This window comes from Cetorhinus maximus, chromosome 14 (genome assembly GCF_964194155.1).
Source record: "Cetorhinus maximus chromosome 14, sCetMax3.hap1.1, whole genome shotgun sequence".
Taxonomy (NCBI): Eukaryota; Metazoa; Chordata; class Chondrichthyes; order Lamniformes; family Cetorhinidae; genus Cetorhinus; species Cetorhinus maximus.
Genome location: NC_135892.1, coordinates 10677784 through 10699005, shown reverse-complemented (window position 1 = coordinate 10699005; position 21222 = coordinate 10677784). Strand labels below are relative to the sequence as shown.

The following is a 21222-nucleotide window of genomic DNA, read 5'->3' as shown; positions in this document are numbered from 1 at the left end:
TAGATCATGGCTGATCTTCTATTTCAACTCTACTTTCCTGCCCTATCTCCATATCCCTTAATTACTATGAACATACGAAATGGGAACAGAAGTAGGCCATTCGGCCCCTTGAACCTGCTCTGCTGTTCAATAAGATCATGGCTGATCTGTTTGTGTTTCGAATTCTGCATTCCTATCTTTCTCCGATAACCTTTGATTTCCTTGCCTAACAAGAATCTATCTACCTGCACCTTAAAAATATTCAATGACCCCACCTCCACTGCCTTCTGAGGCAGAAAGTTCCAAAGTCACACAACCCTCTGAGAGAAAAATTTCTCTTCATCTCTGTCCTTAAAGGGTGACCCCTAATTTTAAAACAGTGCCCCCTAGTTCTGGACTCACCCACAAGAGGGAACATCCTTTCGACGTCCACCTTGTCAAGACCATTCAGGATCATGTATACTTCAATCAAATAACCCCTCACTCTTCTAAATTCCAGTAGAAACAAGCCAAGTCTATCTAACCTTTCCTCATAAGACAACCCACTCATTCCAGGTATCAGTCTAGTAAACCTCCTCTGAACCACCTCCAACACATTTACATCCTTCCTTAAATAAGGAGACCAAAGCTACATACAATATTTGCGATGTAGTCTCACCAATGCCCTGTATAACTGAAGCATAACATCCTTACTTTTATGTTCAATTCCTCTTGTAATAAAGGATAGCATTCCATTAACCTACAGCATCCAAAATCTATCAATCTCAGCCTTGTGCATACTCAACAACTGAACAGTCCCAGCTCCCTCAGGTAGTGAATTCCAAAGATTAGCAACCTTCTAATTGAAGAAATTTCTCTTCACCTCAGTCCTAAATAGTAGACTCCTTATCTCCTGGGACAATGGGCTGGATTTTCTCGGCCCATTTCTCTCACTGTAACATAGAAGATTCTGAAGGGGCTTGATAGGGTAAACACTGGGTGATTGTTTCCACTGTTGGGGAATCTAAAATTAAGGGGCACAGTCTCAGGATAAGGGCCGATCATTTAGGATTGAAATGAGGAGAAATTACTTCACTCAAAGGGTTTTGAAAGTTTGGCATTCACTATCCCAGAGGGCTGTGGATGGAAATACGTTTAAGGCTGGGATAGACAGATATTTAGTCACTCAGGGAATCAAGGAATATGGGGAATGGGAGGTAAAGTGATGTTAAAGCCCAAGATCAACTATGATTGTATTGAATAGTGGAGCAGTCTCGATGGGTCAAAATGGTCTACTCTTGCTCCTATCTGTGTTCCTGTGATTTGGTGCCCTGCGATGATGGGCTTGGAAGTGGAGGACCCAGAAAAATAGGAAGGAGGCACATTGGGGCGACTCCCCAATGCATACTTGCCACCAGGGAACTTTCCCGGGACAGGCAGGGAAGAGGATTTGCTGCCCACGTCCAGGGAGGGAGACAGCCTAATGCTGGTTAAGGGTCCAATTAGGGGGAATTTTTCAGCCTCGCCAGCATTTTGCCACGATCACTGCAGCTCCCCTGCCTTGTGCAGAGACCACCAGCTCAATGGAGGTGGCCTCCATGTGGCAGGCTAGGGGGATTGTCAGAGCCGGAGAGTCCATGCCCATTTTGGGGGGCTTCATTCATAAAAGGCCACAATTATGGCCAATCCTGATCCAGTAGAGAGGTTTCCCCTCCATCCTGATGGATCTACCAGTCTAAGTCCCTGTTATTTAGTGACCAATATGCAAGCCAGCAAGGGTGCCTCCTTGTTGAGTCGCCCTCGTGAATCTCGACCTGCCACAGCAGCATCCAGCTCTTCCATTCTCACTGCCGGCAAGTGCAGACCTGGGACCCTCATTTGGTCCGGAAGAATTGGGGAAAATCCTGCTGCATGATCCCTAGTTCTAGACTCTCAACATCCAACCTGTCAAGCCCTCTAAGAGTTTTATACATTTCAATGAGATAATTCGCAACACAAAATTCATACAAACATTAATTAGCAAATTGTAAAACGGCATTCTTGAGTAACTGAACAAGCTTCCAACAAGATTCTTTCTGAAATCATAACTGTCATTAAAATTAAGTTTACTTGCTAAATAAACATGTTAAATCATTCCGCTATTGTACTTACTAAGCTGGATTTAGATTTGTCTAAACTATGCAATGAGATGCTGTCAGCTCCTAACCATCAAAAGCTATTTCAGTAGTTTTGAGAGCTTCATGTTGTTGCTTTATAATGTTGTGGCTGACCCCCACAGAGTCGTTAAGCCTCTGAAGATCAGCGCGGTTTGGGAAAAATAGTCTATTTTCTACAATGTCTCCCGAGGTTATTTAAATAATAAGGGTTGTCATTGCAACCTTTTTAATTTCCTTGCTGGCCAGTTGGAGGTGGATTTGGAGGACCCCTCTGGGTTACTATCAAGAAACCTTGTGCCTCCGTTGGTTCCCCTCGAGGGGCTGAATGGCCTCTTCCTGTTCCTATGCATGGAGCAAAATTGTTCTGAATTTTCTTCATTTTTTCCCCTCAGTTTATCATCGCACCGTAGTTGACAGGATGTCAGTTTACTTTTAGTATCTGATGTTTGATGGAGCCATTTTATCTTTCTGCTTCAAACTCTGTCTGGAGCGTGTGAACCTCATATTCCAATGCTGTTCCTCAACCAACCCCCACCCCCCAGGGTGTTCAGGATGATTCAGCTGTTATTACGTTAAGAATTCTCTTCAACAATAGCTTAGCGATGAGAGTACTATGAATTTTAATGTGCCAAGAGCAGCATATGAGTCTGCTATTGCAGTGACACAGCCAGAGCCTGAAGGAGTTTTAACTCCCTGATCAAATAACAGGGATATCATCGCCTGCATTTAACAATCCCTGGTTCAACCTGCCTTTATTTTCTAACACTTTGTCAAGTTACAAAGTGAAATTCTAAAAAAAAAGTCTGCATATTCATTGCACCTCATTGTAATTCATTCCATTTAGCGACAAAATAATGGAATGAAAATCATTTCAATTAATTTCTCATTTGTTTTTGGTAATTACTTTCACAAGAAAGGCTTCAATGTATATTTTATATCAGCTAGTGAAGCAGGGTTTAGATGCTTGGGAGATAATTGGACCAAAGCAATGACACTGGGCCATAATGTGCTTGGTAGGCCATCTAGACTCACTCTTATTCATTAAAGTTTTTAAATATTTTGTATGACAAGTTGCTTGAAGTGTGAGCTGATAATGACACAGTGAGTGAAGTACGACTGGGATTTCAGTGAACAGTGCAAGAGCTGCTGTGTATTCCTCAACCACTTAAACTGAAAGGTTGTGAAATTAACAGCATTAGGACTGAGAAGGATGTCTAAATTAGGGTGAGTGAATTCAATGTCACATCAGGTACCAGGAAGGGAAATGAAAAGAGGGAAAGAAAGATTGGATTAAGAGAGAGATAAAAGAGACAGAAGGGAAAAGTTAAAAAAATGTATGATTTTAATATCTCCAATAACAATTAAAACATTAAGGAATAAGACTCCATACTTGTAAAAGTTAATTTTCAGTGCCAGAGAGGTGAATTGGCAGTAATTAACACTTACCTTATTGCTAAAAGGGCACTGAAATTACTTGACTTAACTTATCTTGAGCAAAGACATGAATAAGGGCTTTAGCCGCAATGAGGTTATTGAGGGAGAAGGAGCAATGGTTGTAGGTTACCTTGGTAATCGAAGTGAAAATGTAATGGGGTTTGAAGCACTCAGTGGCATTGAATGATGCAGAAAGGACCAGGATGGCAAAAAGAGATAGCGTGTCACAGTGACAATTACATCAGATGTCATTGGTGACTTTGTTCAAGGCAGTTTCGATGCTGTGAGCAGCTTAAAAATAAACCTTAAATCTAGATCAGAGGCTCAAAAAACAAAAGACCAACTCTTTAATAAGGATAGGCAAGTATGCTATTTTGTAGAGCTCTAGAATTCCCAAGGGGTAGTGATCCAAATCTGTGACAGCCATCTTTGGCTGTGTGATTGAGAGGATCACCAAATTTTTTCTAAAGCCAGACTATCGGAATGCTGTAAATTGAATTGTTACAGCATTTTCCAACTCATTGTTTTCTCGAAGCTTTGACAGGGATATTATCAGGGATAGTGGACTGTCATTATTGTTAAATCTACAACACTAAAACAAAAGCAATTGGCTCAGTAGGTCCATGTGGTGCTTATGCTCCACACAAGCCTCCCCTCATCCCTCTCTATCTAACCCTATCTGCAAATCCTTCTATTTCTTTCTCTGTAGTGTGCTTATTTAGAAACTTGGAAACATAGAAAATTTACAGAAGGAATCCATTCAGCCCATTATGTTTATGCCAGCTAATAAAGAACTATCCAGGCCCCTCACTTTCCAGCTCTTGGTCTATGGCCCGGTAGGTTACAGCATTCCAAGTAAGAGGTTTATCAATGTGATGATGGTTTCTGCCTCTTTCAGGCACTGAGTTCCATACCCTCACCAGGCACAGGAGAAACAATTTTTCCTTAACTTCCCTCTATAATCCTTCTATCAATTACCTTAATTGTCTGCCCCCTGGTCCTCCCCATCCACTCTATTTATGCCCCTCAATTAAATCTCCCCTCAGCCTCCTCTGTTCCAATACAAACAGCCTCAGCCTATCCAATCTTTCCTCATGGTTAAAATTCTCCATTCTTGGCAACATCTTCATAAATCTCCTGTCCTCTCTCAGGTGCCATCATCCTTCCTGTAATATGGTGTCCAGACCGTACACTTCCCCTTAAACACATCAAGATTTAACTTTGATGCCTTCATGTGGACCAGCAAACAAATAGGTGAGAATTAATCTGTTGTGACATTCTAGTATCAAAGTAATCTGGCAATGAGGAAATCTCAAGCGTAGCTGTCTCAATTCTGAATCTAATTTGTACAATCAAGCATGTCTTCAGTAACAGAAGGGGCCAAATCTTCCAGTCTCTGGATTGTCAGAGACCAGACATACGACTAAAGATGGACATGTCAGGACCCTGTGGAAGTCCTGGCGCATGGACCTATGTGGGAATTGCCTGGGAAGTTTAAACTTCCGATGGACAATTTCCCTGTACCTGGGTAACTACACAGCCAACCCCCCCAATCAACTTCCCCGACCTCCCCTGACTACCCCACTGACCCCTGAATACTCTCCTGACCCAGACCAACTATCCCTCGATCCAACCCGACTACCTTCCATGCAACTACCCCTGACCACCCAACTGCCCCCGCCGACCTCAACTGACTACCCTCCCCAATCAACTTACCACCTCAACCTGACCCACCTACCCCTCCATCACCTGATTAACCCTCAACCCAACCCAACTACCTCCCACCCACCCAACATTGCCAACCCGGCCTGACTACACCCCTGACCTAACTCCCCCTCCTGACCGCCTAATTACCATTCCGACCCAACTCGACTACCCCACGCCCCCGACCCAACTACTCACTCACCCACCAACCCACCTACCCACTGACCCATTTCACCCACTTACCCACCTCACCACCTGCCCACCCTACCCGCTGGCCCATTCATCCGTTCGCTAACATTCTGTTAACTGGACCTTTAAACTTACCACACGGCAGCTGTGCCGTAAAAAGGGGACATGCACTGTCTCCTCCTGGCTCTACTCTGCCGGAGTTTCCCGAAGGACACTGTGCTGCACATTTCTGGGAAAGCCGGGGTGAATGTGGAGCAGCGTTGAGTCGGGGGAACCTATGAGTGCAATAGCAATCCGACGGTCATTGCTGCTGCTCGAATGATCTGGGCCATTATATATCAATGAAAGTTTGGGAATTCTGCCGGGCTAAAGTCCCTGTTCATTTTGTATTGAAGGAGCATTTTCTCGCCGTCTGCGTAGAATCAGTTATTATCTTTTATTACTCGCGACATCTATCAACACATCCACCATTTCTATAAAAAAATAAATTAACAAGCAAGAAAATCCACTATGTACTTACATAGTTTTCAGCAAGGTCAGGGTGCAAGTAATCAATCCCTGCATTAAAACAATACATACATTACATAAAACTGGGTTTAAAATCATAAAAGGAGGGTTCAGCAAAGCAATCAAATTACATTTTCGGCAGCTTTGAGGGGATTTGAAGCATTGGGGAGGGGCATTAGAAATATCTAGAGTGAAATACGTTTGCACAATTATGGTATGGGCTTCTAGGATCAGAGGAACAATTCCTTCAGCAGGATACTATTTAATGGACATTATTAAGCCTAAATACGAGTATTGTGAGGTTAAAGGTCAATTATAATAGGGGAAAGACACATGATAGATTTGCTCACTTCCTCAAAATTCATCAAAGACACAGAGAAACACGCGAGCACATATCGTCAAGAGTGACTTTCAGTAACGACACTCTGCTCTTACCATCATCCATGATCGCTATAGTCACTCCTTTTCCAGTATAACCCAATTCCCAAGCCTCGGCAACATTAAGGTCTAAGCCAGGGGTTCCATCTGCTTGACCTGTGTTTACCTGTGTCAACAGAAGTAAGTGCACGCACAGGGTGAACATGTTTTGATATATACAACCATTCTTTTTCAGAACCTAAACCCAATTGCAGCCCTGCCTGCCCGAGCAGGGACAGAGCCGGGGGGAGAGGGGTTAAAATGGCATATTGGCTAGGTGTGACCTGTGCCAATAATGCCACAGCCCCCCACCATTTTAACTCCTGGGTTTTGGGGGGGGTTTCAAGGCCTCGTGCAGGGGCTTTTCCTTCAGCAGTACCTTCCAAACCCACGACTTCTACCACCTAGAAGGACAAGAGCAGCAGATGCATGGGAACACCACCACCAGCAAGTTCCCCTCCAAACCACTCACCATCCTGACTTGGAAACATATCACTGTTCCTTCACTGTCGTTGGGAAGATATCCTGGAACTCCCACCCTAACAGCACTGTGGATATACCTACACTACATGGACTGCAGTGGTTCAAGAAGGCAGCTCACCATCACCTTCTCAAGGGCAATTAGGGATGGGCAATAAATGCTGGCCCAGCCAGTCATGCCCACATACTATGAAAGAATAAAATGGTGTGGGCCATCATGACTATTAAACATGGCAGGATGTAATTCAGACACCAAAATGATTTTAGTAAAGATTCAGTCGGAGCGGACACTGTCTCAGGGACGACTGCAAACCAGGGCTGAAGAATTCTAAGGGAGCCTCAGGCCTCTCCTGTTCCCTAGCTTCCCTCTGTTCCCCAGCTCACTTTGGATCGATTTACCTGACTGCCAGGGACTTCCTTCTTGAGTCCCTACAGCAAGCTCCTCCCACTACCACCCTCCCCCCACCCCCCCACACCGACCCCTCCACCAGCCTCACATATTCAATCACCAGCATTGCCAAATGGAAAGGAGGCCGAGGAGTTAAAATGGCTCCTGTGTCAGGCCAATGCCATCAGGCGTGATTCCCTCAAGACACAATCCCGCCACATCCCCGGCCCAGATTAAAACCATGTTTTATATTAGCTGTATCTGGGAGTTGGCACAAAATCAAAACACTTGAACAGTAAGGATGGGTGTTCTAGCACTAACCATTTCTTCTTCTGTAATTTATTTAATTTTATTCTACTGACTCTGTCACAACCTCCCCACACCTTGTGCGTCCTCAAACAGAAAGCACACTTGAGCGCTAGCAAGTCTCTGTCAATTCTGCTTTCACGTTAGCGGCAAATTAAGTTGACATGCAACAACTGGTCTCTGTTCCTGGCGTAAGTGACTACTTTCCACTTGGTAGGTCATGATTGAGATCAGAGGATGGATAATCACGGGCAAGAGTCTGTGCTGTAAAGATATAGATGCCCAGCCATCATCTTACTGAATGGTAGAGCAGGCTCAAGGGGCTGAATGGCCTACTCCCACTTCTATTTCTTATGTTCTTTTAACCCCATGGCACACATCGCAGAGCCAAAATCCTGAAACTCCCTACCTAACAGCATGTGGGTGCACCTTCAGCACATGGGCTGTAAGGGTTCAAGAAGGCGGTTCATCGCCACCTTCTCAAGGGCAACTGGGGACGAGCCAATGCCAGTGATGCCAAAATCCCAAAAGTTAATATATTCAAAAATGTATGCAGTCACTGATTGTGTTCAATGACAGAAGATGGCTGAATTATTCATCTCATGAGCAAACACCATAACACAGATGGTAGCAGGTTAACCCAGACAGATTATGGAACAACCTTCATCTTAGGGGCTGTTGACCCTCTAATCAACTGGCCAATTTAGAAACTGAGAAACAGTAGAATCAGTCTCACCATGTGTGAGCTGAACAGTGTAAAATAACATTACACCTAGAACCCAACTAATGCTTTAACTTCTGCAGTTGAAACGACTATAATCTTCACAGAAATGAAGATACTCCAGCAATTTTTCATATTTGCTCACAGAATGGCTCTAAAAACGGTTCACTGTGGGGAACAATTTGAGGCATTTTGACCAACATTGTTTTCATTGATTGAAAAGAGGAGGAAAATTACTGGAACTTATTGGTCAAGGCTTTTCTGCCGTGGTTATGTCAGGCACCAGTGCAGCTCCGTCAGGACACACTGGAAGCTTAGTCCCCAGCCACTCTTCTGGATCTATGACTGTCCTCACCATTCCCGAGATTTTCCACAGAAAGTGACAACTGCCAAGTATCTTGCCAATTGTAAATTCCTAAACCGAGATTAATGGATCTTTGTCAAGTAAGGGTAATAAGGGTTATGGAACCCAAGGGGGTAGATGGGGATCAGCCATGATCTGATTGAGTGGCGGGACAGGCTTGGAGGCTGAATGGCCTTCTCCTGCATTCTACATGGGCAGGAATATCAAGCTACATGCGATAGGTTGTATAGCGTAGTTAATGTCCCACGTTTTGATATTCATTAACCCCATGTCCTCTCAATGTCTCAACAGAAGAACACCAAATTGAATGCTCAGTCACCTTAGAGATGCACATGCTGTTTCTCTTGCTTAGAAAGCCTTTAGCAGCAACAGCATGGTAAGGTGTGCGTATGTTAGATTTGCACCTCCAGCACTGGTTATGTTACCAAACTAATAATGCAGAGACTTGAGTTCAAATCCCACCATGGCAGCTGAGGAACTTAAATTTAATAAATAAATCGGCAACGAAAAGTTAGCTACAGCAACGGTGAGCACACAAATGCCAGTTGTGGTAAAAGCCCATCTGGTTCACTAATGTCCTCTAGGGAAGGAAATCTGCTGTCCTTCCCCGGTCTGGCCTACATGTAACTCCAGATCCACAGCAACGTGGTTAACCCTTAACTGCCCTCTTGAAATGGCCGAGCAGTTAAGGACAATTAGGAATGGGCAATAAATGCTGACCTTGCCAGTGATGCTCACATCCTAGAGTGATTTAAAATATAATCCCATTAATATGTAAATCCCATTTTAATTTTGATAACAAAAATGCATTTGTGCATATGATCTAATTGGGAATTTTTGAAACAACCTTTGAAGGAGGGTGATGATGATCCATGTCGAACGTTACCAAGTCTTTACTTCTAATTCCTGACACCGAGAAGGAGCAGGTCAGTTATCGTCACCAAGTCGTATACCAGCCTGACTTAGGTATCTATCACCACTCCTTCATCGTCACTGGGTTAATATTTTGGAACTCCCTACCTGGGGACATGGATTGCAGTGGTTCAAGAAGGTGGCCCAACACCACTCTTCTTGGGACAACAAGGGATGAATAAATGCCAGCAGTGTCCACATCCCAAGAAAATAAATTCAATAAAAGGTAACAGACACAGGTAAATGTTGAGCACAAGTAAAAAAGGTGTAGGTAAGTCAGATGTTGCTTACAAGATACCATTGTTTAGTAAACAAAGGATCATTCATCATGATACCAATTTCACTGATGCTTCGATATCCTCGCTTCCTTCTGTTAAATGCTTCTTGCTGCAGGGCATGTTTTACCTGCAAGAGAAGCAGTCTGCGTGAGTAAATACATTAATATTAGATCAGGCATAAGGATCACGAAGCTTCAATTAAACATTTCAGACTGATTACATTATTTGCTGCAGCTTGTTTGCTGATCAGGGACACAAGCACAACTGGGATTCAGAGAACAGGCACTATTTTCTCAGAATGCTTTTGAACAAACACACTAAGATCGGGGATGGAATTTTATGGCCCCGTCGCGGTGGGGGCAGGGCTGCGAAATACAGGGAGCCGATCAAAAATCCATCGACTTCAGTGGGTAAAATCCCCTCAGCGTAAAATTCCGCCCAGGTCCTATAGCGATTTTTGCTTTTCAGTATTCATCTCACAAAGATGCAAAGGTCGGACAGAAAATTAGCCTCTGGTCCATCTAGCATGTCCCACACAATTGTGATGCCTTGTGTACCTTGTACCCTCCCCACGCCAACTGAAGGTGAAAAAAAACATAGGGCAGAATTTTCTGAATTGAAGGGGCGTGAGGGGGCGGGCCCCGCTCACCGACACGTAAAATGATGCACGGTGAGGTCGGGCGTGCATCTCGACATCAGCGTGCGTCATTCCAATCTTCCGTTTGGCGGGTGCGCGCTGGAGGCAGCTGTACGCCTGCCGAACTGTCAAAGGCCTGTTAGGGCCATTAATAAACCAATTGAACAAATTGACAGGGCTGCCCGTCCAACCTTAAGGTTGGCGGGGAGGCAGGCGAAGAGCCCAAGCGGCCTTCGTGTTTTTCATGAAACCTCATCCACGGGCGGGATGAGGTTTCATGAAAGTTTTATTAAATTAATAAATATTTTTTACACGTTTAGTAAACATGTCCCAGCTCATGTGACACTGTCACATGAGGGGACATGTCTAAATAATTTCAATCATTCTTTAATTTTAACGTTTCAAATTGAACTCAATCTCCTTAAGGTAGCTCCGTGTCTCAGGGAGATTGCTGCGCTGTTCCGTGCGCGTGCACGAAAGAGCGTAGGCCCCAACTCTCCCTCCTCCCCCCACCCCGCACAGGTAGCGCTGAGCGCTACCGGGCGCGCGTCATGCTGGACGGGCCTTAATTGGCCCAGCCACGTTAAATGGCGGCGCGCAGCCGATCACAGGCAGCAATTGGTTCTGCGCCCACCCGCGCCCGCTCCCAACCGGCCTGCCTGGCAGGCAGAAAATTCCGCCCATAAAAACCGAGGACAATTTGAGAAAAAAAATGAAGATGGGCAACCTTAAGACGGTGGAGAGTTCACAACCTGCAGTGGGAGCCACCAGGGGGCCTCTGATTCAGGAGATCAAAGGGCCGCCTCATTCCCAGCACTTTACAGAGACACTGCTCTCTCAACTACAACACCCTCAGTGTAGTAAAACATCCCATGGCGTTTCACAGGAGGGTTATCAAACAAAGTTTGACACCGAGCCACTTAAGGTAATATCAGGAACAGAATGGCCAGAGCTTTGCTCGATGAGGTAGGTTTTAAAGAAAGCGTTCAAAGAGGAGAGAGAGGCGGAGCGATTTAGGGAGGGAATTCCAAAGTGTTTCACAGCCTTCACTTCTGAAGTGGGGTTACAGTGGTGATGTAGGAAAATATTATGGGGCCAACCTGCTGGTGAACTGCACCCGTATTGTTACCAACCAAGAGACATTTGATAATTATTTTCATGTGGTTTTTGTTGCTGTGACCTCTTCAGGTGCATTCAAGTGTAACCACGTGAAAGCCACAGAGGAAATTTGGCAACAATGCTGTTTAGGCACAGGAAAGGGTTAAAATAATTATTCCCCCCCAACCCCCACCCCCCACCCCCCACGCCCCTGAGCCCACCCCACCACCCCCCCACCACCCCCGGTGATCTGGTGCGCAAGCTTCCGACCATCAGACTATCAGATACTGTCCTGTCATGATAACCTGGAGAATCCCCACTAAGTTTAAAAAAGGACAAGGCCATCAGTTTTCCTCTTGTTGCTCTCCAATCCAGCTAACTCTGCTTTCTAGATGTGCAGATAGAAATGCTTGTGTCCAAATCATGATCATAATAGCATTTTTCCTCTTTCTAATCAAGCACTCAGTCAGGTTTATCCTCAAGTGCAAACCAGCACAATTCAACATATATCAGAGAAAATAGATTAGTTTTTCATCTTAGTCTTTACCAATTCAATATAAATCATTTCCAGTTCTAGGCTTTATGACTTTGCTCCAGCCACTTAACTTTACTCTGGAGAGATTGAATGTTTTTGACTTTCTCGGTCTTGGGAATTGGAGTATTGCAACAAACATGGACAGAAGCTTTTGCACTGCACCACTACAGTGAAAAAAACTCCCACAGAAAGAGTAAAGACTGGTGGGTTTGAAGGGAGGGGTGTTCATAAATGCAGCATGTGGCCTACCTGCCCGCCCCCAATCTGTTTACAGGGGGCGGGGCATGGTGGAGGCCCACTTAAGTGCCTCGTCCCACTCCTGCTTCAAGTTTACCTATGGTTGAGGGATGCCCATGAGGCCAAGCAGGTAGTGCGGTAGCTTTGGCTGCACTGGCTGGTATTGGGCAAGGTCGGGACCTCCTTCCACTGTGCCCATTGGAGGCAGCCTGCCCTCTCCCCCCACGGTATTACACCCTTTAACCCTCCCCCTCACCGGCCTCTCAAGCCCAGCCCCCCCAACCCGTCCCACTCCCCTCACTGGGACCTGCCAGCCAGGCCCTGATGATACCCCAGACTTACCTTCAGTCCGGCCTCGATTTGCTCCTTTTCTTCAGGGGCTGCCTGTAGTCCCAGTGGCAGGCTCCGCTTGAACCTGGCGCCACTGGGACTACAGAGCTGCCGGCCATCCAATTAGCTGGCAGCTCTCTAAGGTGGGACTTCCTCCCCAGGAGGGGGGCAGTAACGCACCCTGCGCCGATTAACACGCTGCCACGTGTAAAATGGCTGCAAGTCAGCTGGTATTGGCAGAGATGTGTTTCCCTGTTGGCTCTTTGGGCGGTGGGCGAGAAACTCTGCCATCTGAAAAATCCTGCCCAACATTTTGCCTTTAGCACGTTCAGGGTTTTCCAGAATGAGATTAAAATCCACTCAATGAGACATATATGTTTCTTATCCCTTCCTTCCTTCCTTCCTTTATGTCCTCCACATGATCCCTCAGTAATGGTGATACACTTGGGTCCCAGCACCTGAATTAGGGAGGGACAGATTAGCCAGGTTCCTCAATTTTTACTGAGTGACGCTTCCTGGAAGTGCATGTACATTTGTCTGGAAGTGAGGGGAGGGTAGGATTGTCGTTGTTTGTAATCGTCAGCTGTCAAGTGACTTGTTGATTTTCATTATGGAGACTCAAATATCAATGAACCTCTGAACAAGTACTAAAGGGCCATAAACTAGCAAAGAGCCAATGTCTTCAGGAAAGATGGAGGAGAATTGGCAAGAGATATACAATGAGGTAGATTTCTCATGAGCAACTCAGGGTGCTGAAAGCTTATTATGTGCATTTCACTTGAACATAGAACTTTTGAGTGAGATTACATCAGGAAACCATCAAGCCTTTATTGTGATTCATGTAACAAACGTAATAATGATATATGCAGCAATATAAAGAAATGATAAAGAACTCTATTAGCTACCTATAAAATAGCCACCGTTATGTTTTAGGATTCTGTTCTTGCTTTTTGTCTTCACATTAAAGGATTTGGGACTGAGTTCAGTTAATACAGTGCTTTAAAACAAAGACATTCAGCATAGGCTTAAAAAATGCACCTAAGAGAACTAGTTTGTTTGTTGATGGCCCAGGTATTGAAGACACTGTTGGAGACGGAACAGCCACTTAGAATGATATAACTCACGGTCTGTTCAAAGCTGAGACAATGAAATATAACTGTCTCATTCCAGGACAATTAAGACAGACTGGCCTTTGTGGATTCTGAGAACAGGCGGAGATGTTTTCTTTAAAAACACATGCCAAGGGGAAAGAGGGAGTGAGGTATCCTGTTTTATTAATAGACCTAAAGGTGAGTCAGTGAACAGGCATGCTGTATCAATCCCAAGCCAGCTGGTGAATGAGGAAACTAGATGTGAATACTTTTCTTGACAATAGGATTATTCACAAATTGCAGCATTTCATATGTCTGCTTCCTATCTCCCAGCCCAGAGTCCCAGCAGTCTCTCTTTATAAATGCTCTAAGTACTTAATTAGACAATGCCCTTCACCTACGTATCCTAACAATATAATTATCATGCCATTAACAGGCAAAGAATCAAAGGAACAGCCATATGATTTGTGGAACAAAGAGGGGCAAAAGTACACAAGGGCCTTTTGTCGGAGAAGTTCAGAAACATTTCTTCAGAAAAAGAGGGATGGAAGTGTGGAATTCTATCCCACATTTTAATTCTGAGATCAATAGATTTTTGCTAGCCCAAGTTATTAAGGTGATATGGAACCAAGGCGGAAGGATGGGGTTAGGATACAGATCAGCCATCAACTGATTGAATGATGGAGCAGGCTCGAGAGACTGAATGGCCTCCCCCTGTTCCTAGGGTCAATCTCTCAGATGGGAGAGAAAGCCTGACCTAGCGAGGGGCGATTCACTCACCTTGAGCCCAGAGCTGGTCAGAAAGAATATTCTAACCTGGAAATGTTAAGCACACCTACTGATAGGGCTAGTGTAGCACCTTCTTAAAACTTACTTTTCCTGTTTTTGAGGAGACAAGTGAATTAAGGTGAGATCTGTTTGCATCTGCTGCTCGGTACTTTGAATTACAGCAGCTTAACAATTCTATGCCTGACCTCATCTCACTAAGTGTTATAATCAACCTTCAGAAAGGTAAGAGAGCTGCACAACAGTTACCAACTCTAGTCAGACATATTCCTGGAGGTTCTGTCACATGATTTCTCACACCCAAACAGCCTTGCTTCACAAAAACTGATCTTTTCTTTCCCCCGTTTCTAGATTTTTAGATATTTCTAGAACTAATAAGCAAAATTATCCAATGAATATGGAAAAGAAGCATCATCTTTTTAATGACCCTATGAATTTTCTTCCAGGTTTGCTCCTGGCTGCGTGCTGGAGATTAATTCTCAATTCCTGGATACTCCAGATCATTCCTGGAGGGTTGGCAACTTGAACAAGGGCATGTGCATAAGACATGAGCCTGGATTTTGGTGTTGCAAAGACAGCAACACTGTCAATAATTAATATATTTCCAAATTGGGAATTTTACAGAAACTTCCACTAAAGCATATGCCACCATCATTTGCTTTCACATTTGTTTTCCATCATAATGGAATTTTATAGGAACAAGAGGAGGCCATTCAGCCCATCTTCTGCCCTTCAATTAGATCAGGGCTCATCTGTACCTCAAACCCATTTAGCCAGAATCGGAGCGAGCAAAGGATTACCTAAACAAATCAGTCTTTGTGTCCCCTTTTATTGTGCATAAGATTCTTATGTCCTTCCATTAATTTAAATAACCCAGGCCTCTGCTCATATACTTTATTTGAAAACTCCTCTCACTCCCCCCTAAAAGACCGAACTGAATATAATTTAATATATTGTATATAATGCCCTGCATTATTTTACTTTGCTAATACAATTGAATAGGATGACTTAATATGAGGAGCCACATGGCAATGTTGATGGTAGATTTCTAATTATTTGTCACATGAATTCAGTCACTTTGTACTCATTGCCCATTTGTTGCTATTTCTTCACAATGCATCCTCCATTCAGCATTTGCTCTTTATACGAACAATTAAGTTTAACCCTCCAAGATATGATACAATCTTAGAAAGGGGAGTATTAAACCTCCTCAACATTCGAATCACATTCTCACTGGCCTTTGCTGACAAGTTGATATCTAACCCACAGTGAAACTGCACAGACGTAACAAAATGTCATTCCCTTAGCTCCACATCTATTGTAATGATATGACCCAGTTCAGCAATAAACTCAAGGTAACCTTATCTGATGCAAATTACATTTGATAAAATTTGAAGAAAATCAGAGAACACCTTGAATTATCAGGCTATTTCAAAGGTTGTGTTTTTCCTTTCTGAATTTCATTGCCAGAGAGAACAGTTGCTTTTGTTTCCCGCTGATTAGCTGACCACATTACAAATTGTTGCCTAGGTAACGGCTGCTGAAGGGTGGAGAAACATTAGCTTACCCTTGGGTCCTTCACCAGATAAAGCTTATGCCGAATACTGCGTCTTCTTCTGGCCTTTGGAATACCACTATGAGTGAAGTGATAGAGTTCTTCTGCAAATGGGAGCTGTGGTAAAATAGAACGTATATGAGGACATCTTGTTAGTAATGCAGTGACTACCCTGAGTATTTTGCATGGCACCTTCAGTCAAGAATAAATGTCCAGGCACTTATAACTTTCACTTTCATGAGGGGACAATCTTAATCTAATTTGTTGAGTGGAAAGTGGATGGCATTGGGCGCAATTGGGATTTTACACCCCATCCAATTTTATTGTCCATGAAAATCAATGAGTAATATCACGCAATTCCGTTTAAAATTGCTCCTTCAAGCTCTTTGCTCCGCACTCAATGGGTTTTATGCATCAGCCCTTTGCATTGTAATTGCCAGGAAATATTAGACTATTGCAGAAAGATTTTCTATTACATTTATACACTGTTGATGAAGAGACTCCAAATAGCTTACTGTGCTGCAGAATAGCTTCGTGTTCCAGCAGTTAAGTGATATCTCAAAAATTTGAGCAACAGGTGAAGCTAGCTGTTTCAAGCTGCTACTATGCAGTCACTATACGAGTGGTATTCGCCACTAACAGGATGCTGCTGTCAAGCCAAAAAGACGTTCTGCCTATCACACAAATGAGTAATGTGGTATATGAATTTCAGTGCCAGTGTGATGCTAGGTATATAGGTCGTACATCCCAAAGACTGGCAAATCATATCGAACAGCATGTCCCTTCCACTGTCTGCAATGGGCAAGGTACAGACCGTATCCAACCCTTGCTTGCAAAACTCAAAACACAGTGTCCAACGCTAGATGTGATTCAGCGATTGAACAAAAATTGCTAAATATTCCTCAGTATGCTAAGAAATATGCTGACAACCAATTTAAGATTGTCACTTGGGCTCGCAATGTACTGTATTTACATGTACTGAAAGCTACATATATTAATACACAGGGCCCTGTTCTTTACAGACAGAAAGAACGTGTACACACATTGTGCCTGTTTCAGCTAAACAAATTTGCTGGTTCATTCCTCAGGGCAATGCCTTGACCAATCAGAGTCAAACTGTCTGGTTTAAATACTTGACAGTTAACTGTCAGTCATCATCAAGCAGTGCATTCTCCATGGCAATGCCTCTACCAGTCAGAGTCCACATGCCAACCCATCAGCACTCTCTTCTCATACAGTATAAATTGTTGTTCCCTTTACATTTGGTATTCTTGTGAATTCTCCTGATGAGTGCAAGATGAAAAACTCCAACAAAAAAGTCTCTTTTTTCAGCAGTACCCAAGTACCACCAAATGACTATTTGGATATGGGATAATGCGGAAAGGCAGAGTTATGGTTAAAAGATCAGCCATGATATTGTTGAATAGCGGAGCAGACTCCAGGGGCCAAATGGCCCGCTCCAGCTCTCATTTCTTATGTTCTTACATATTACATTCCTTACAGTTTATACCTTGATTACATCAATCTTTCCATGGCCTGAAGAAGTTGGAATTCCCTGAGCAAATGTCCTCACATATTTAACTAACACAAATAGAGAATGTACAAGTTTGGAAAAGGCTAGCTAAAGGGTAACAACGTTAAAAACATTTAGAATAGAGCTGAATGGTCGCATTAGATATTTTTGAATGAGGCGTCATATGAATTGTCCAAGAATCTCTGAGTTTAACACTTTGTGTCTAAACCCCTCCATGTATTACTGTATCATATATTGCTCCACTCAAACCGCCCCATGCCTAATACTCACATGCTCCATTGAATCAAATTAATATTTCTGGCTTTTCACGTGGGTATCTTAGCTTTACATACAAATCGCTATAATTGCAATGTGCAGTTGAGACAATAAAGCAGACAAGAGGATTTGTCATATCTTTAATAATTCAAGTCTTTCTGTTTGAATGACTAACTCAGAATGGTGATTGAGTTTCGCAGTACAGACTTGGAAGAAACTAGTCAAGATGCTTTGCTTGCATAATATAAAAACTGATCCAATTTTACGCTCTAGTTGCAAATATACCGAGCCCTTCCTTTCCCCCTTTTGTCAAAATCCGACTTTTTAGTTTTTCTAAAAATTGTATACTTTTCTTGGGGTTACATTGAGGGTCTTTCTGCCAACTAGCGTACTCCCAAATTTGAAAACGTTTACCATTCGGTGCCTTCAAACCAGGGTGGAGTTTAACGCCGGCGGGATTTTACAGTCCTGCCAAAGTCAATGGTCTTTGAACAGCTCACTGCATTTTACGGCCCCCCACCCCCCCACCAAACCTACAACACGGTTGTAAAATTCTGCCCCGGGCTCTCAGTAGTTTTCACTCTCTTGGGTGGCTCATTGCACCATTTATTCTCTCCTCTGCATAGTGTGAAGTCATTATTTATTTCTCGTTAGTAGTTTGCCTTATATGAGAAGGGAATTGCTTATCCCCCGTAGCTAGCTCATTTCAGTTAATGGCTCGTTTTCAATTTGACTGATAGCTCTCCACTTCGGTGCCTGCTAGAAAAAAAAACATTGCAATACAAAAGGAAAAGCATAGAAACATAGAGAATCTATGCACAGAAGGAGGCCATTCGGCCCATCTTGCCCATGCTGATCGAAAATGGGCTGTCCAGGCTAATCCCACCTTCCAGTTCTTGGTCCATGACCTTGCAATCTACAGCACTGTAAGTGCATGTCCAAGTGATTTTTAACTGTAATGAGGGTTTCTGTCTCTACCACCCTTTCAGGCAGTGAGTTTCAGAATCCCACCACCCTCTGAGTGAAAATATTTTCTCCTCAAATTCCCATTAATCCTTCTACCAATTACCTTAAATCTCTAACCCTGGGTTAGTGACCTTTCTACTAAGGGAATGGGCTCTTCCTATCCACTCCAACTAGGTCCCTCAACTTTATGTACTTGCAGGAAGACACTCAGTACTTCTTACCTGCCCCGAATTTACCTCCCAAACCACAAACCCCACCTCCACTTTGGACTTTGATTTTGTCCTATTATCCTGCTCTCTCGCTAAACCAATCCCACTTTGTTGTTTTCTCCCCACATGCTTTTTTATTCTTCATTAAGTAATTGTCCAGAACCTTTCTTAATCGCTGAAATTGATTTAGCATGAATCAGTGCTGCATTCCATATAATATGATAAAGCTTCTCCTAATCGAGCCCTTTCCGGATTCAGTGGCTCACAGTGCCATCTTTTTAGGCCAAAGGTGCAAAGGGACCCTCGACCGCTGACTGGAGAGCCGGTGAGGCTGCCAAGCAGCTCTGTTGGACAGCAGAGCCACCGGGAAGGCAGTGACTGCTGCTGGTACGACATCCAGTTGAGGCCTGGGATCATTGCTGGGTCCCAGACCATAGCTGAGCGATGGCAGGAGTGGATCACAGGGGAGAGGGGGCAGGAACATCGGCAGCAAGGGAAAACATAGAAACATAGAGAATCTATGCACAGAAGGAGGCCATTCAGCCCATCTTGCCCATGCTGGTCAAAAATGGGATGTCCAGGCTAATCCCACCTTCCAGCTGGCTCTCCTCAGCTTCTCCTTCCTGATGCCAGACCCATTGATGAGGCACTGAGTGCCTTTGAGTGAGATGCCTCCCCAGGAGTCTGCAAGCCAGGGGTTTGCTTGTCGTGCTCCCCGCATGGCAAGTCCCCAGCCGCTCGCTGGGTTAATATCAGCAGTGACCAGTAATGGGGCATTAGTTGACCACTCAAGGGCCTCAATTGGCAAAGGGGCAGGAAGGCCATCCATGGGCCTTCCTGCCACAGACTTAATCAGGATGGAGGCAGGAAGGTGCTGGAGGCAGGAAGGTGGTGGGGGTTCCCCACCTGTCACCCTCCCGCCTGATTGCCCCACACCACCAAACTCACCACAGAGGAAGGCACAAGATTCACCCATAGCTTTTGAATTTAGAGAGGGAATCAAATGCACATCCCAAAACACTTGTCACAGTCTGGTGGACCAGGGTCCCAGCGGAAGGTGCGACTGCACTCCGAAAGCTGTCTGCATGACTTACCAAACCAGGGATTGATTGTGTCAACGGGCTATGGATGTCCACAAATTTTATCTGAAGCATCAGCTTTTACCAGAACCATCAAAAAGTGCTGCTAAGGAAGGATTCAGCAAACTGCTTTTCAATAATTTCAGGCATTAGAGTCCTACTTCTTCTGAATCGTCTGTCATGGTACCCTCATCATGAACATTCCCATTTATCTTAATGATGGAGGCATACAGGTGCAGGAGGAAGAGGAAATTAACTGGGCATACCAATAGAAAAGAGGCTTTCAAGACCACAGGACGCCCCAATCGCTTTACCATATGAACCACATGAACTGCAGCGGTTCAAGAAGGCAGCTCACCACCACCTTCTCAAGGGCAACTAGGGATGATCAATAAATGCTGGCCCAGCCAGCGAAGCCCACATCCCATGAATGAATAAAAAAAAACACCAATGAACCACTTTTTGAAGTGTAGCCACTGTTGCAATTTAGGAAACAGAGCATCTAATTTGTGCACAGTAAGCTCACACGAAAAAGACAGCAATGTTATAATGACCAGGTAATCTGTTTTTATGATGTCGGTTGAGGGGTAAATATTAATCAGGACATCAGGGAGAACAACCCTACTCCTCTTTGAAATAGTGCCACGGGGTTTTTTAAATCCACCTCAGCTTAATTTCTCATCCGAAAGAAGGCACTTTCAATGGTGCAGCACTGCCTAAGTGCTACACTGAGAGTGTCAGCCTGGATTGTTCTGCCCAAGTCCTGCAAGAGAAAATAATTATGGGGCATCCTGTCACCAGGTCAACAGAACCTGCCACTAATAAAGATACCTTGGGTTTCACATCACAAATTGTTTTTATTGAGCACATATATATTGACAATGTGGTTTTTATTACCTTTGTCACTGAAGGTGGGCAGAGATAATGTTTCTACCCCATTTATTAGTCTGTTTGTCTGTAAATAATATATCTCAAAAACTAATGAATAGGTTTCATTGAAACTTGGTACACAGTTAAGGTATGCCAATGAAGAACAGATTAGTTTTTGGCTAAGATGCAGATCCAGATCCTGAAATTTTTTAAAGCGTCTAATAGG

At 43.9% G+C, this 21222-nt stretch overlaps 1 protein-coding gene across 1 annotated transcript in view; it reads right to left on the bottom strand.

Moving 5' to 3' along the window:
• Positions 1-21222, bottom strand: part of pcsk2 (proprotein convertase subtilisin/kexin type 2) — an 80684-nt gene that overhangs the window by 40057 nt on the left and 19405 nt on the right. The window contains exons 2-5 of the mRNA XM_078556478.1: positions 16096-16200; positions 9828-9941; positions 6384-6492; positions 5962-5999 (exon numbers count right to left, since the gene is read on the bottom strand). Coding sequence (XP_078412604.1) covers positions 5962-5999; positions 6384-6492; positions 9828-9941; positions 16096-16200 — 366 coding nt within the window. The remainder of the gene's footprint in view (positions 1-5961; positions 6000-6383; positions 6493-9827; positions 9942-16095; positions 16201-21222) is intronic.